This window comes from Oryzias melastigma, linkage group LG15 (assembly GCF_002922805.2).
Source record: "Oryzias melastigma strain HK-1 linkage group LG15, ASM292280v2, whole genome shotgun sequence".
Taxonomy (NCBI): Eukaryota; Metazoa; Chordata; class Actinopteri; order Beloniformes; family Adrianichthyidae; genus Oryzias; species Oryzias melastigma.
Genome location: NC_050526.1, coordinates 6021608 through 6033918, shown reverse-complemented (window position 1 = coordinate 6033918; position 12311 = coordinate 6021608). Strand labels below are relative to the sequence as shown.

Below are 12311 nucleotides of genomic sequence, written 5' to 3'. Positions count from 1 at the left end.
AATATATACTTTTTCCTGTAAGCTTAATTGAGCTGACTAGAAGTTTCATTATCACTGGAATATTATATAATCATAAACTGCCTTAGTTTGATGATTCTGATGTTAAAAATTAAATAAGACAGAAAAGTGGAATAAAATAATTTAACAACTAAATAACTAAAAAACAGAGGCTGAAATCAGTTATTTAAGCTGATAAAGAACGGCTCAAGTGAGGTTTAAGTCTGAATTTTGGAGGCAACTTAAAGCTGATTTCCCATTAACGTGTGAAGAAAATAGAACATAAAAGGTAAAGTAAAACTAAACATATATAAGTTATATATATATATTATACGTTTGCTTACTGCAATTCCATTTTAAGCAAATAGGTAAACTTCTTTGGACAAACTTAATGTTCAAAAATGTGTCTATGATTAAGACAATTAATTATTTATTAACTATTATTTACATATATGGATTTATGCATGTTTATTTTCCAATATATTTGATATAGATATACATTTTAGCTTTTTTTTTGTTTTTTATGCTTGAAATAAACAATATTTAAATCCAAATCAAAGTTCTACAGAAACATTTTTGTTTCCTAATTTGAACTGATGCATATTAATATTTTAAGAGAGAAGGTTTGACTTGTTATCACAGCAGTTTGGTTCCTATAAACCCTTTCCAATCAAACGCTCCGTGATTAGTCGTTTTATTTTTTTTATTTTTTTATTTTTTGCGCGCGCGCTGCTCCAAACGCGCGCCCTCCCTTTCCCATCCATCCTGCCTCCTGCGTGACGCGCGGGGGATGTCCGTCAGTTTGGCAGTGAGGAGGAGAGTCGTCTCTTCGACTTCAGCATCGCCGGGTTCAGAGAACACAGAGGAGTGTAGCGCTGGAGCCAAACGACTGCTTGTCCTGACGCCTGTCAGATCCATCCATGGACTCTGTTTGCTCATGAGCAGCTGGGAATTTTACCGACTCAACTCCAGTAAGTTTACCTATTTACTTCAGGAGTGTAGTCTTTAGTTTACTTATAACTAATTATGTGATTACTTTGGTTAAATTTTGAAACAGAAAAAAGAAAAACATGAAGGGAAAAAAACCCTAACAAACAGAAAGTCAGATTTTCCCAATGTGGGCTGGAATGTCTCTGAGGAGCCTCAGCATTGCTCAAATCTGACTTCACTGGAGTTGTTTTGCTGCTCAGAACAGCTGCAGAAGATCTCTGTGACATTTCCCTGGAAGACTGAAAGTCCAGACTCTAACTATTTATGTCTTGTTTATTAAGAACATGAGATACAGAGATAAATCTTAAAATTGATGGCTCCAAAGTCACGTGATTACCAAGATTACAACATTTCTTAACAGAATGGATTTCTGGCAAATCTACATTCACCGGCGTTTTAACTCCGTGCTCAGATGTGCTCTTCTTGTGGAACATTGTCTCATCTCTCCAGACCATGAATCGCTCAGAAAGCAATCTCTCTCTCTGATGGGATAATAGACATTTAATGTAGTTCCTTAATCCTTAAACTGTTTTTATTGTCAGTTTATCAAGATTTGAGGGAAAGCACGAGATGGATGTGTTGTTGGAAAACAGAACATGTCCATATTTCCAAAGTGCACACACCCAAGAATAAACCTTCAAGTAACGACGGCACTCGGCTTTGCTTGGCAAGGTGGAATTTATGGAGCAGATTTTTGGGGCGTTTATGTTAAAGTTTAGCAGAGCCAAAGAAGTGACGTGTTTAGCTAATTCTAGAAGATGCAATCCACCAGAGATGTTACAAACAATCATAACAGTGATTACATAAAGGAGAGTAGGAGGAATGCATGACTTTATTTAAAATGTGGATTTCACTGATGAAAATTGGCTCAAATACAATTTTTTTTGAAGGAATCTGTTTTGTTTTCTGTTAGCAAATAAAACAGTAATGGCAATTCAAATTCACTTTATAAAATTGAGATTTTTCTTTTTTTTTTGTAGAGTCATAAAAAATGCTTCAGTGTCCCCGTTTCTTACCAGATTTCATTGTCTTCTGGGTTGTATCATATTAAAATGTAATTTTAATTTTGTTTTGATCATAATCTGGAACAAATTTTCAGTCTGAATACACACAAATAGAGCTGGTTTCAACACTCCTGGTTTCACCGCTCTCTGACCCATTTTTCGAGGTGGTCTCAGTCTGAATAGACTCTGTTCTCAGAGTGGAACAACTGAGCCAAAAAGGACACCGTAGCCAGGCGCTATGGAATTTAACGTAGCGTGTAAATAAGAAGTCTTTTGGTGGTTGGGCTGGAGAAGTCTTGCTGGCTAATGATGACCTTGGGCCACATGAAGAGACCCGGACCAGTTCAAAGCAGAACCGCGATGAGTCGGGAGGAGAATGAGGTTGGAGAAGCAACTTGGACCAGGTGAGGAGACCCAGAGTCCAGAAGCTGATGGTGGTTAGGTAGGACCACGGCAAATCGGAGAGCTAGGAGGAGAAGGGGGTCGAGGAGTCCAAACCAAGTGATGACGCGAAGCATTACGATGAAAACCCTGCATGATTGAGAGGAAGTAGATCTTCTTTATTGAAATTCCGCCAAAGCTTCACCACCAAACCGTCCTTTTTAGGGTCCCCCATCGTTGTAGATCCATTGAAAAGTAGAATGGAACGGTTGTAGCCATCCATTGATTTGCAGAAGGTGATGACGACATTAGAAAGCGTCAATATCGCGCTCATTCAAGCTAACGTTTCTAACGTTTGTAAGCTTTTAGGTTTACGTGGTTTCCTAAATCCATATCGAAAATGCCTGCAAACAACAGCAAGGCCCGGTCTGCGGTGGAACTGCAAACGTTCCGTGCCATCCTTTGGCAACGGTGTAATACAGAGTAAGCTATCGACATGCTAGCGGTCTACACATGAAAACAAACCACTGAGTGGAAACGCTCGCCAGAATTAACTGGACCTTACTGTACCACTTCCTACCGGACCGCTCAGTACAGTGGAAACGAGGCTTATGTGACGTAAGATCTTATCAGTGTACTGTCTTTGTCAACTTCTCCTTGGTAACCACCTTGCAGCATGCCTCCACTCTACCAAATCTGCAGCAAAAACTGATGTTGATACACATTTAAAATCTATCCGCCAAATATAAAGTTTCCAGCAGGGATTGAAAATCTTAAGACTTCCTTTGTTCTTTCACTCCTTGCTTTGCTCCCCCCTTTCTCCCCAATGACTGAATAAATCTTTAGTCACATGGTTTTATTTACAAGCTTTGGTTTTTTCGGTTGAAAGGCAGTCGGACCAAATGCAAGGTTCAGGACTCGATCCGAAAAAAAGGACTTTTCCACTCTGAATACACCCTTAAATTCTCGTCTGATGCTTTTTTTTCTTCAAAATAAAGAAAAAGTCGGCTTTATTAGATTATCAACACAACCAGTGGTGCAGATTATCAGCCAGTTGACTTTGTTTGCTCTTAAATCTTCAGTATTTATCTACGCTTTGCTGCAAGTACCCCTTCAGCCGGCCCAGACATGTCACTAAATCGGGTTCAGCTTTGGTTAATCTTGTCATGTGGCCACTGCACTCCATTGCATCTATCAGATCTTAATCAGAGTGGAATATGTTGTGTTCTGTGGCCAGTAGACTAATACGGGCTGTTTGGAGGTCAGAAGCATGAATAGTCGTTACAGACAGGCTGCTGCAGGCCTGTTGCTGCATTCTGAGCAAACAGAGCATACTTTCACACACAATCTAAAACCGTCAGGTTCTGTCAGCATCTGTCTTTGTTCGGCTAAAACTACAAATGCAGATGAGCTCAAGACGAGACACGAAGAAAAAAAATCCACCCATGTCCTGTTTTTTTTTATTATACCTGAAGTACAAGTAAAAATATTGAATCTAATATGTATTAGAATATGTGACCTATCAATAGAAGGAGCAAACAATAGAGTCGAAGGAAAAGCGTGAAACTTGAAATGCACATTAGGACTCACAACTGATCCTGTTACACACACACAAGAACACCTTAGTAATAAAACTGCTTTATTTTAAAGTTACAATTGTGTTTTTAACTTGTTTTGTGTATTTTTTTCTCATAATGGAAGACATATATAAAGAAAATGAAGCTTAGAAATTGTATTTTTTTCTTTAAATTGTTGTGAATCAGGAGCTTTTGAAAAAATGCTGTTAGAAAACACTTATAGTTGTGATGTAGGCGTTACAATCCACAAACATCCTGTTCTGCTCCATTCTGATGCATTCACTTGCAGATAAATAGATCCATGTACGTCTTTATTTTTCTCATCCGGGCTGGTATCTGGCCAAATTTTGTTGCATCGCTAACGTTATGTTGGGGTTGTGAGCGGCTGTAAGCTAGCAGGAGAGAGTGTAAACAAAAGGATGATGGGAAATGAGGGGAGACTTACTCACTGCCGCTCTTCAGAAACTTTTCTACAGACTTTATGATTTTGGCTTAAAATTAAAGACTTTTTACCATAGCTCATAAAATGGTCAAAATGGGACTTAAAATGTATTTGTGAATTCTATGCTGTATTGAAAGTGGCTTCAAAAGCTTAAAAATAATAACTTTAGTGGTTCTTGATGGTTTCGTTAGATTTTTATTCCAATTTAAACAAATAAATTGACATAAAAACATAGTTTTGTTGTATTTTTCCATCCATACGCAGACGTCAAAGACGTAAAAACAACTGTTTCTACATTGTGCAAGTTTGTCTTTTGCTAAAATTAGAAGAACGAAAAACATTTTCTACAGATGCTGCCAATGATTGATGCTCACAGCAGTAACTTTTTGCAAAAGCCAGAACTTTAACAGAAACAAAAACACTATTATTTAAAGAATCTGTCAGGATTTGTGATTGTGGATTACCCCAAGGCAGCTGATAAGAGACAATTTATTAAGAAAATGAAACACAAAACCAAAGCTCTTCATCTGAAAATGACAAATTAAAACCCAGTTTGGAAAAAAAAAAAAAACAGAGATAACACACAGAAACAAACAAGAGGATCTGGCACGTGAGAAATGAAACTGTTCAAAAACGGCATGTTAAGGATGAGCCATCCAAATTTCTAAAAACATGGAACTGTCATGATAATCCAACAGAATAACAGGTAAACTGCTAACGACCTCCTGAAATGTCAAACTTCTTCAAACAGACAAAGCAAATAAAAAGAAAAAAGCTTTAAAAATATTGTAATAAATAGGACTGACCCTATAGATGACAACGCTTCTATATCAAGTTTACCCCAGACTGTCCATTTTCTCTACATCTATACAGTATTTTCTCAACATTTGCTAAATAACAGGTTGTATTTCTATTAATAAAGTTGTACATTTATAATTTTGCTGAAGCAAATCACTAGCTACCATATTTACCACAAGGATCCAGATGCTGCTGACATGAAGCAGGAACACTGAGGTGTAGGATGGATCATATCTGCGCTCCAGATGTTAGCGTGGTGAAACAAGCGGTTTAATAAAGTAAATTTTTTTTCTTGGCATGAGCCTCATGTTTAGACTGTATTCGTGCTTCAGTTGCCTCGCCAAATGGCCTTCCTACCCAGCCAAAAAATGTTCTTTTGGTGAAGAAGTAGAAAGGAAAAAGGAGGATTAGTCCAAGTTGATGAGATGAATGAAGCCAGTTTCCAAAATGATTTGACCTTTTTCAGGCTTTAGTGAAGATTTTATTAAAAAATGAATGATTAAATAGCTGTGTGAATGTTGAGTTGACATAGTTGCTTCTCTTCTAGTTGGCTTTAATTGCTTATTTAATTTATGATACCTAAACTTCAAAAGAGCCTAAAATGAAAAAAGCCTAAATTAGCAAAAACAGATAGCATTTAGCTCAAATATTAGTTAAACTCCAAAACAGCACAACATTGTTTTTTAAAAGCCTAAACTAGCCAAAACAGCTAGCATATAGCTGACATATTAGCTAAACTTAAAAACACCCTAAAAAACTAAAACGAAAATGTCTAAATTAGCCAAAACAGCTAGCATGTAGCTAACATATTAGCAAAACTTAACACCCTAAAACATTAAAAAGAAAATGTCTAAATTAGCCAAGCATGTATAGCTGATATATTAGCTAAACTTAAAAGCACCCTAAAAAACTAAAAAGAAAAAGTCTAAATTAGCCAAAACAGCTAGCATGTAGCTGACATATTAGCTAAACTTAAAAACACCCTAAAAAACTAAAAAGAAAAAGGTTAAATTAGCCAAAACAGCTAGTATGTAGCTAACATATTAGCTAAACTTAAAAACACCCTAAAAAACAAAAAAAGTCTAAATTAGCCAAAACAGCTAGCATGTAGCTGACATATTAGCTAAACTCCAAAGCAGCCTAAAAAATATTAGTAAATGCCACAATAGTCCAAAAAGCTAGCATAATGCCCATTTTAAAAACTTTAAAACCATAACTTTTTAACATAATTATGAATAATAAAAAGGCAGGAATATTATTCCAGAATAAATCAACTTAAACCTTAAATAACTTTCAATAATCTATAAAAATGTATTTTGTCAAAATTATAAAAATTAGAAATAAGCGCAATATAACATTGAGCCATTAATAACAATAAAATAAAATGATCTGGAGGGCCGGATCCGGCCCCCGGGCCTTGACTTTGACACGTGTCTTAACCCAAACGTACCTCAGTTCAGTCTGCAGCCTTTGTTTGTCTTTACCCCAAGCACGACACCTGTCCCATTTCCTTTTTTTGGCATTATGATTTTTTTCGTGTTATAAGGATTTTTAAGCTACGTTCAGCAACACACGGTCAAGCGGCCGCTTCCAATGAAAAGTCTGCGTAAGTTCAAATGCATGTACAAAACTTTACAACCATTTTTGGGCTCTAAATACAAAACGTGTGGGGTGGAAAGCTAAACCAGTTGACCTTTGACTGATCAAGGTTTCGGTTGTGACGTTACTGAAGTTCCAACCGTATAAAAATATGATCATGGAGGATAAATTATTAGCAGTTTGTGCAGAATTATGAAATCAAGTCTTTCATATATTGAAATAGAAAAAAAATGAGTTAATATTTGCACTGCTTTGGCATTTCACACCAAGCCTCGTCCATCTGTATGTGGCAGACATGCACCAGTAAACAGCAGAAATAGAAGAAGAAGCCCCGCCCTCCTTGTCCAGTACATAATGGATAAGCTATCCATGCATTGTTGAACACTTGTGCCAGGAAGTGGTAGTGGTAGGAGGAGACCAGGCTTGGTGACAGGAACTTAAAACATTCACTAAATTAAGCTAACCAAACTATATTAGAATCCATGGAGACCAAAAATACAGCAGATGACCTGAAAACACTTAAATAGACTGAGGGACAATTCAAAACAAAAGTGTATTTTCTCTGCAAAGTGTCCTGTAGGGATGCTAACTGTCAATTGCAGTTCGTTTTCTGCACAGGATGAGGCTTGTCAATTGTTTACAATTGTTATCAATTGTAAAATTGTTCCCAGTGATCTTTAACTATAATTATTTTTAACCAAAATGTAAAAAACTGCTGTTTTCTAGGACAAAAGTTTGTGCAACGCAGCAGGAGTTCATCAGAAATTCACCTCTGAGATGTGAGCAGGACTTTTGGTGTGGAAGTAAGCCTCCACTGATATCCCATCATCCCTTTATTTACAGCATATCAACCTAACATTAGCAGTGCAGCAAAATTGCAGTATTGGAGCTTTCCAACCGTACAGATTTGAGCCCGTTCAGATGAGAAAAATTAATACGTAAATATAGTTGTTTACATGGGCGGAGCAGTGAGACTTTGCCCCGCCCACAAACTTTTTTTAATCTGCTCCTGATTCATTCCAATTTGAATATAGAAATACTCAGAAAGGCAGTTTTAGGAGAGAATCACGCTATAAGAACATGTTGAAAACACCCAAAACATGATTTTTATGTCTTTAAGTATTTGTTGTAAATTTGCCAAAAAGCGTCATAGCAACACCTGAACAGATATGCAGTGGAACTGATAGATGAATATTTGTCTGATTTCTATGTTGTAAAATCTGCCTTTTCCTTTGCAAAAAAAAAACAAAAAAAAACATAAAGGAATCATGACATATGCTTGCACCCTAGCAATCATAACAGCTGAAATCTAGTTATATTGTTGCTTGAATTCCAAAGCCGACACGTGTCTGTGATTCATACAGCTGCAGCTTATTAAAAATAATGAACCTCATTGTTTGTTTGCCCACTCCAAGCCTCTCCTGACATACTAAGCATGTTGTCATTATAATAAAAAGATAAAAAACCAACAGAATTGTTTACAATCACAATTCTGGTTTTTAACCTTTAGATAATGTCAGAAAATACCACAAAATGTTATGATTTTACTGATAGGCAGCAGATATTCCCATAACTTCTGTTTATGCTGTGAATCCCAGCACACACTGTGATAATGTCGGTCATGGTGGAGGAGGAGGAGGGAGGCAGCCGGTGCTCTTCCTTGTTTGGTTTATCTCTAAATGTTCCAGAGACTAACAAGGGAGCAGAGAAACACGCAGAAGCAGGAGCTCAAGCGCTTTGAGTGACAGTGACCAAAATATTTGTCTTAGCGGTTTCTCTGTAAGGTAATGTCATGAAGTAAAAAAAAAAAAAAAAAGTGTGTACACATAAAATAGAGACAAATCTGAAGTTCTGTTTCGTGTTTTTGACGTCAACTTTTAAATACAAAGGAACGAAAGACAACAAACAAAAAAGAAAATTGTGTTTTTAGCATGTTCTTGTTTCTGATGATGGTGGACATATTTTAGGAGAAATTTTGCTCAAAGTTGCATTTCTGAGGATGTCAAAACATTGTGAATCAGGAGCAGATGTTAGAAAAAGAAATGAAAATGCAATTCTGAAGCATCAACTTGGAGACGACTAGATGTAGTACGACTTTGTTTTCCTCGTCTGAGCTGGCGCCTATCAAAAAACTGTATGACAGGATAGCTCAGACATTACTCACCATTTTTGTTGCACTGATAATGTTAGGTGTGATGCTATTAGAGAGTGTAAACAGAATTCTTAGTGACAGGGAGGGGAAAGGGAGCCAACAATCCCATCTTAAACTCAGAGACAAATTTCTAATGAACTACTGCTGCTCCTTGAATTTTTGAAATTTTGGCTAAAAGCTGCATAATCGTAATTTAAAGACCATTGGGAAGACTTTTGAAATAGATCAAAGGATGATTGGAGAGGGACTTAAATGCCTCCTTGTCCGCTCCTGGCCGGTTTAGAATAGTCCGGGCAATTCAAGTGAGCATTTCCATTGAGCGTTGGACCATCAAAGCACCGGTGACGAAACTGTGAGTCGTAACAGTGTGATTACAGCAGTTCTCCATGTTTGCGGATTTGTCAGGACCCTAACCCCTGCGGATAAGGGGGGGATTATAGGAAATAGTTTAATATTCTTTGCATAAAAGATTGAGGAAAAAACAGTTGAAAAGAGGACAGAACCTTCAGCTTGGATCTTGAGTCGAGAAAAGTGCTGGTAGGACCCTTATTTCTGCCAATCAATGGATTTCACTGTAGCTCCGCCCTAACTGGTCTGTTCCATTTATCTACAACCAACAAGGTCTGAATGGGTCCGCCCTAATGGGTTGATTTTATAATGGAAACGCTCTGGTTCCTGTCCAGTCTGGCCCGGACCGCTCAGTGGGAATGTGGAATAAGTGACAGAATCTGTGTGATGGTATTAGAGAAATATTCCAGACAGAAATCAGGGCAACATCTGGTGATTTTTTTTTTTTTTTACTAAAACAATCATAATCACAGAAGGAGAGGCAGGACTTTTCTTCTAATATACGTTTTCAAATCCATTTTGTGGTTAGATTTGTTATGAGTTATTAGTAATATATTTAGTGGCCTAACTGTTTGATACTAATGATATCTGAATGTAAAAAAAAAATCAATTGATGAATTGGCGTAATATATATATATATGAAAAAAAAAATAAAAACTTTTTAATTGAGAGTCATAGTGACTGACTAAAGTATTCTCTGGAGGGATAACAGCAACAGCATGACTTGATTATTGGTACATAACAAAAGGTTTGGGAATTTTAGATTCTGGGACTTAATTTAATTTATTTTAGTGAAAAATTGGAAACAGCATCATTCTTACCATAGTGGATTGAGCCAGAAAAAGTAATATAAATTAACAAAACCAACAAATTTCACACTTAGGGTGAACATGAAAGCCTGTTTCTAGTTATAGTTTTCCCCAGAATTCCATGGAAGTCTTCCTGCTCATTTTCTCATTTAAAACGCCAGAAAATCTTGGCTAAGGTCCGGCATGAATGAAAACACAATCATTAATCCTCTGGGGTCGGTGAACAGCCAACTTTCACCAGAATGTGTGGAGCTATGTTGAATTATTAAATAGACAGATAAAACACTTTAAATTTTGTACTGAAATTCTTCTTCCCTCTTTTAAACCCCCAGAAAAAAAACGTTTTTTGGATTCTTAGGCAACAATTAGTGCACTAAAATGACACAAGCTGAAACAATTAGACTAAAATAACAAGAGTAAACTTTTGCATTTAACATGGTTTTCAAAATGTTATTAAAAATATTTTTTTTAAAAATACATATAAGAGACAAATGCTAAGAAAATTAAAACTTTAGGCTTTTTTAACTCTATAAACTCCATGTTTGCCTAAGTACTACACAAGTAGAAACATGCAACTTCCTTATTTCTTTGGAAATTGTGCAAACATAATCTTTTGCATCAGTGCTAAACTTAGTCCTGTATAAAAATTCCTCATCTTTAAAAGGAAAAAAAAAATGACAGGATAAAAAAACCAGTTCTTAGTTTGCAAGAAATAATGATGTGTTTTTAGCTTTAAATAGCAGAATTTTTTTTACCGACCCTGAAAGAACCTTAGTTAATGAAGACCACACAGCATTTTTGAGGTTAGCACTTCCATAAAAAGACCAAGGTTAAAATTACATTCAGGTGTGTCAATGAAGGATATGACTTTTTAATGTGATTTAACAACTGCTTGTGTTTTACAGAAAACCTTCCGCTAAAAAGAGGAAATAAAGAGAAATGAAGACCTACGGAAAGAGGCAACTCCTTGTGCTGAAGGCTAAACTTTTTACGGAGTAGTTCTGCTTTTTTCTCCTCGTCTACATGTCTACACCAGCATGCCAACATCAGACGACAAACATGGGAGCAACACACAAACAGACTATTTTAACAGCTTGCAGAGTTTGTCTCTGGCTGTAATTTATGGGAAGCGATCAGTCCGGACGTTTTTGGACTTTAGGGATAAAAATGCCCCACATGGACTGGATGTCAAGTGCGCTCCCTTGTCGTTTTTGACCAACCTGAGGCGCTTCTCCAAAGCGAAAGTGGTCAGCTTCTTCCTGTGTTTGACGCTGGCGTTTCTCATCATGGTTTCGTACACGCTGATGTTGGACAAGAGAAGGATGCCGCTCATGTCTTCCTATCGGCCCAGTCTTCTGGTCGTTCCAACAGGTGCATTTGCAGGGGAAGACGTTTCTACTGAAAAGAGTTTCATGAGCACAGAACTGATGGTGAAGATCATCAGCTCCATTCAGGAACACAAACCACGGAGGGTGCCGGATAAAAAGGAAATCACAGAGACGGATTCTAATGTAAGATTGTTGACTTTTTGTACCGTATTTATCAAAGTCGCAACAGCAAAAAAATTATTTTTTGTCTAATTAAGAAGAAGAAAACCATATATAAGGCGCACTATTTAGGAGAAAAGTCTGACATTTCAGAACAAATCCGCAAAGCTAAAAAAGTAAATACAAAAAAATAAAAAAAAGAATACTAATCTTTTGATGTGCATTAGAAAAATTTCGAAGTTTAAGAGGAAAACAATCAGATTCTCTTCCAAGTTTATTTTGGATTACACTTCTTCTTCTGTTGCTGTCAGTGTCAAATACTTATACTCAGAAGCAGCACCCTCTAGTGGTTGTTTGAGGAAACAACCGCTAAAGGACAACCAGTTTTTACTGGGAAAATCACAAATATATGAGCCTATTTATGTCTAAAAAAACCTTACAAATAAGTTGCTCCTGAGTGTAATGCTGCCACAAACGATTATTTTAATAGTCGACTAATCACCAATTATTTTTTCTGATTAGTCGACTAATAAGGTATTGAGCAAACTCGATGTAAAGCACAAATCTTAACCATCATTAGCTTTAAACTTACTAAAAACTGTATATATATATAATTACCTGCGATAATGCTAGTGTGAATGCTGTAAGCTGAATTTGGCCACTAAAGATGCTCAAAATGCTGAAGTTGATAGCTAAAAGCACTGAAGCTGATAGATAGCTAAAATGT

General features: G+C 36.6%; 1 protein-coding gene across 1 annotated transcript in view; it reads left to right on the top strand.

Annotated features, from left to right (window-relative positions):
- The first annotated feature begins 710 nt into the window (after positions 1–710).
- LOC112161398 (carbohydrate sulfotransferase 15) overlaps positions 711–12311 on the top strand; it is a 17492-nt gene continuing 5891 nt past the window's right edge. The window contains exons 1-2 of the mRNA XM_024296480.2: positions 711–968; positions 11003–11608. Of these exons, the coding sequence (XP_024152248.1) occupies positions 11135–11608 (474 nt within the window). The 5' untranslated portion in view covers positions 711–968; positions 11003–11134. The remainder of the gene's footprint in view (positions 969–11002; positions 11609–12311) is intronic.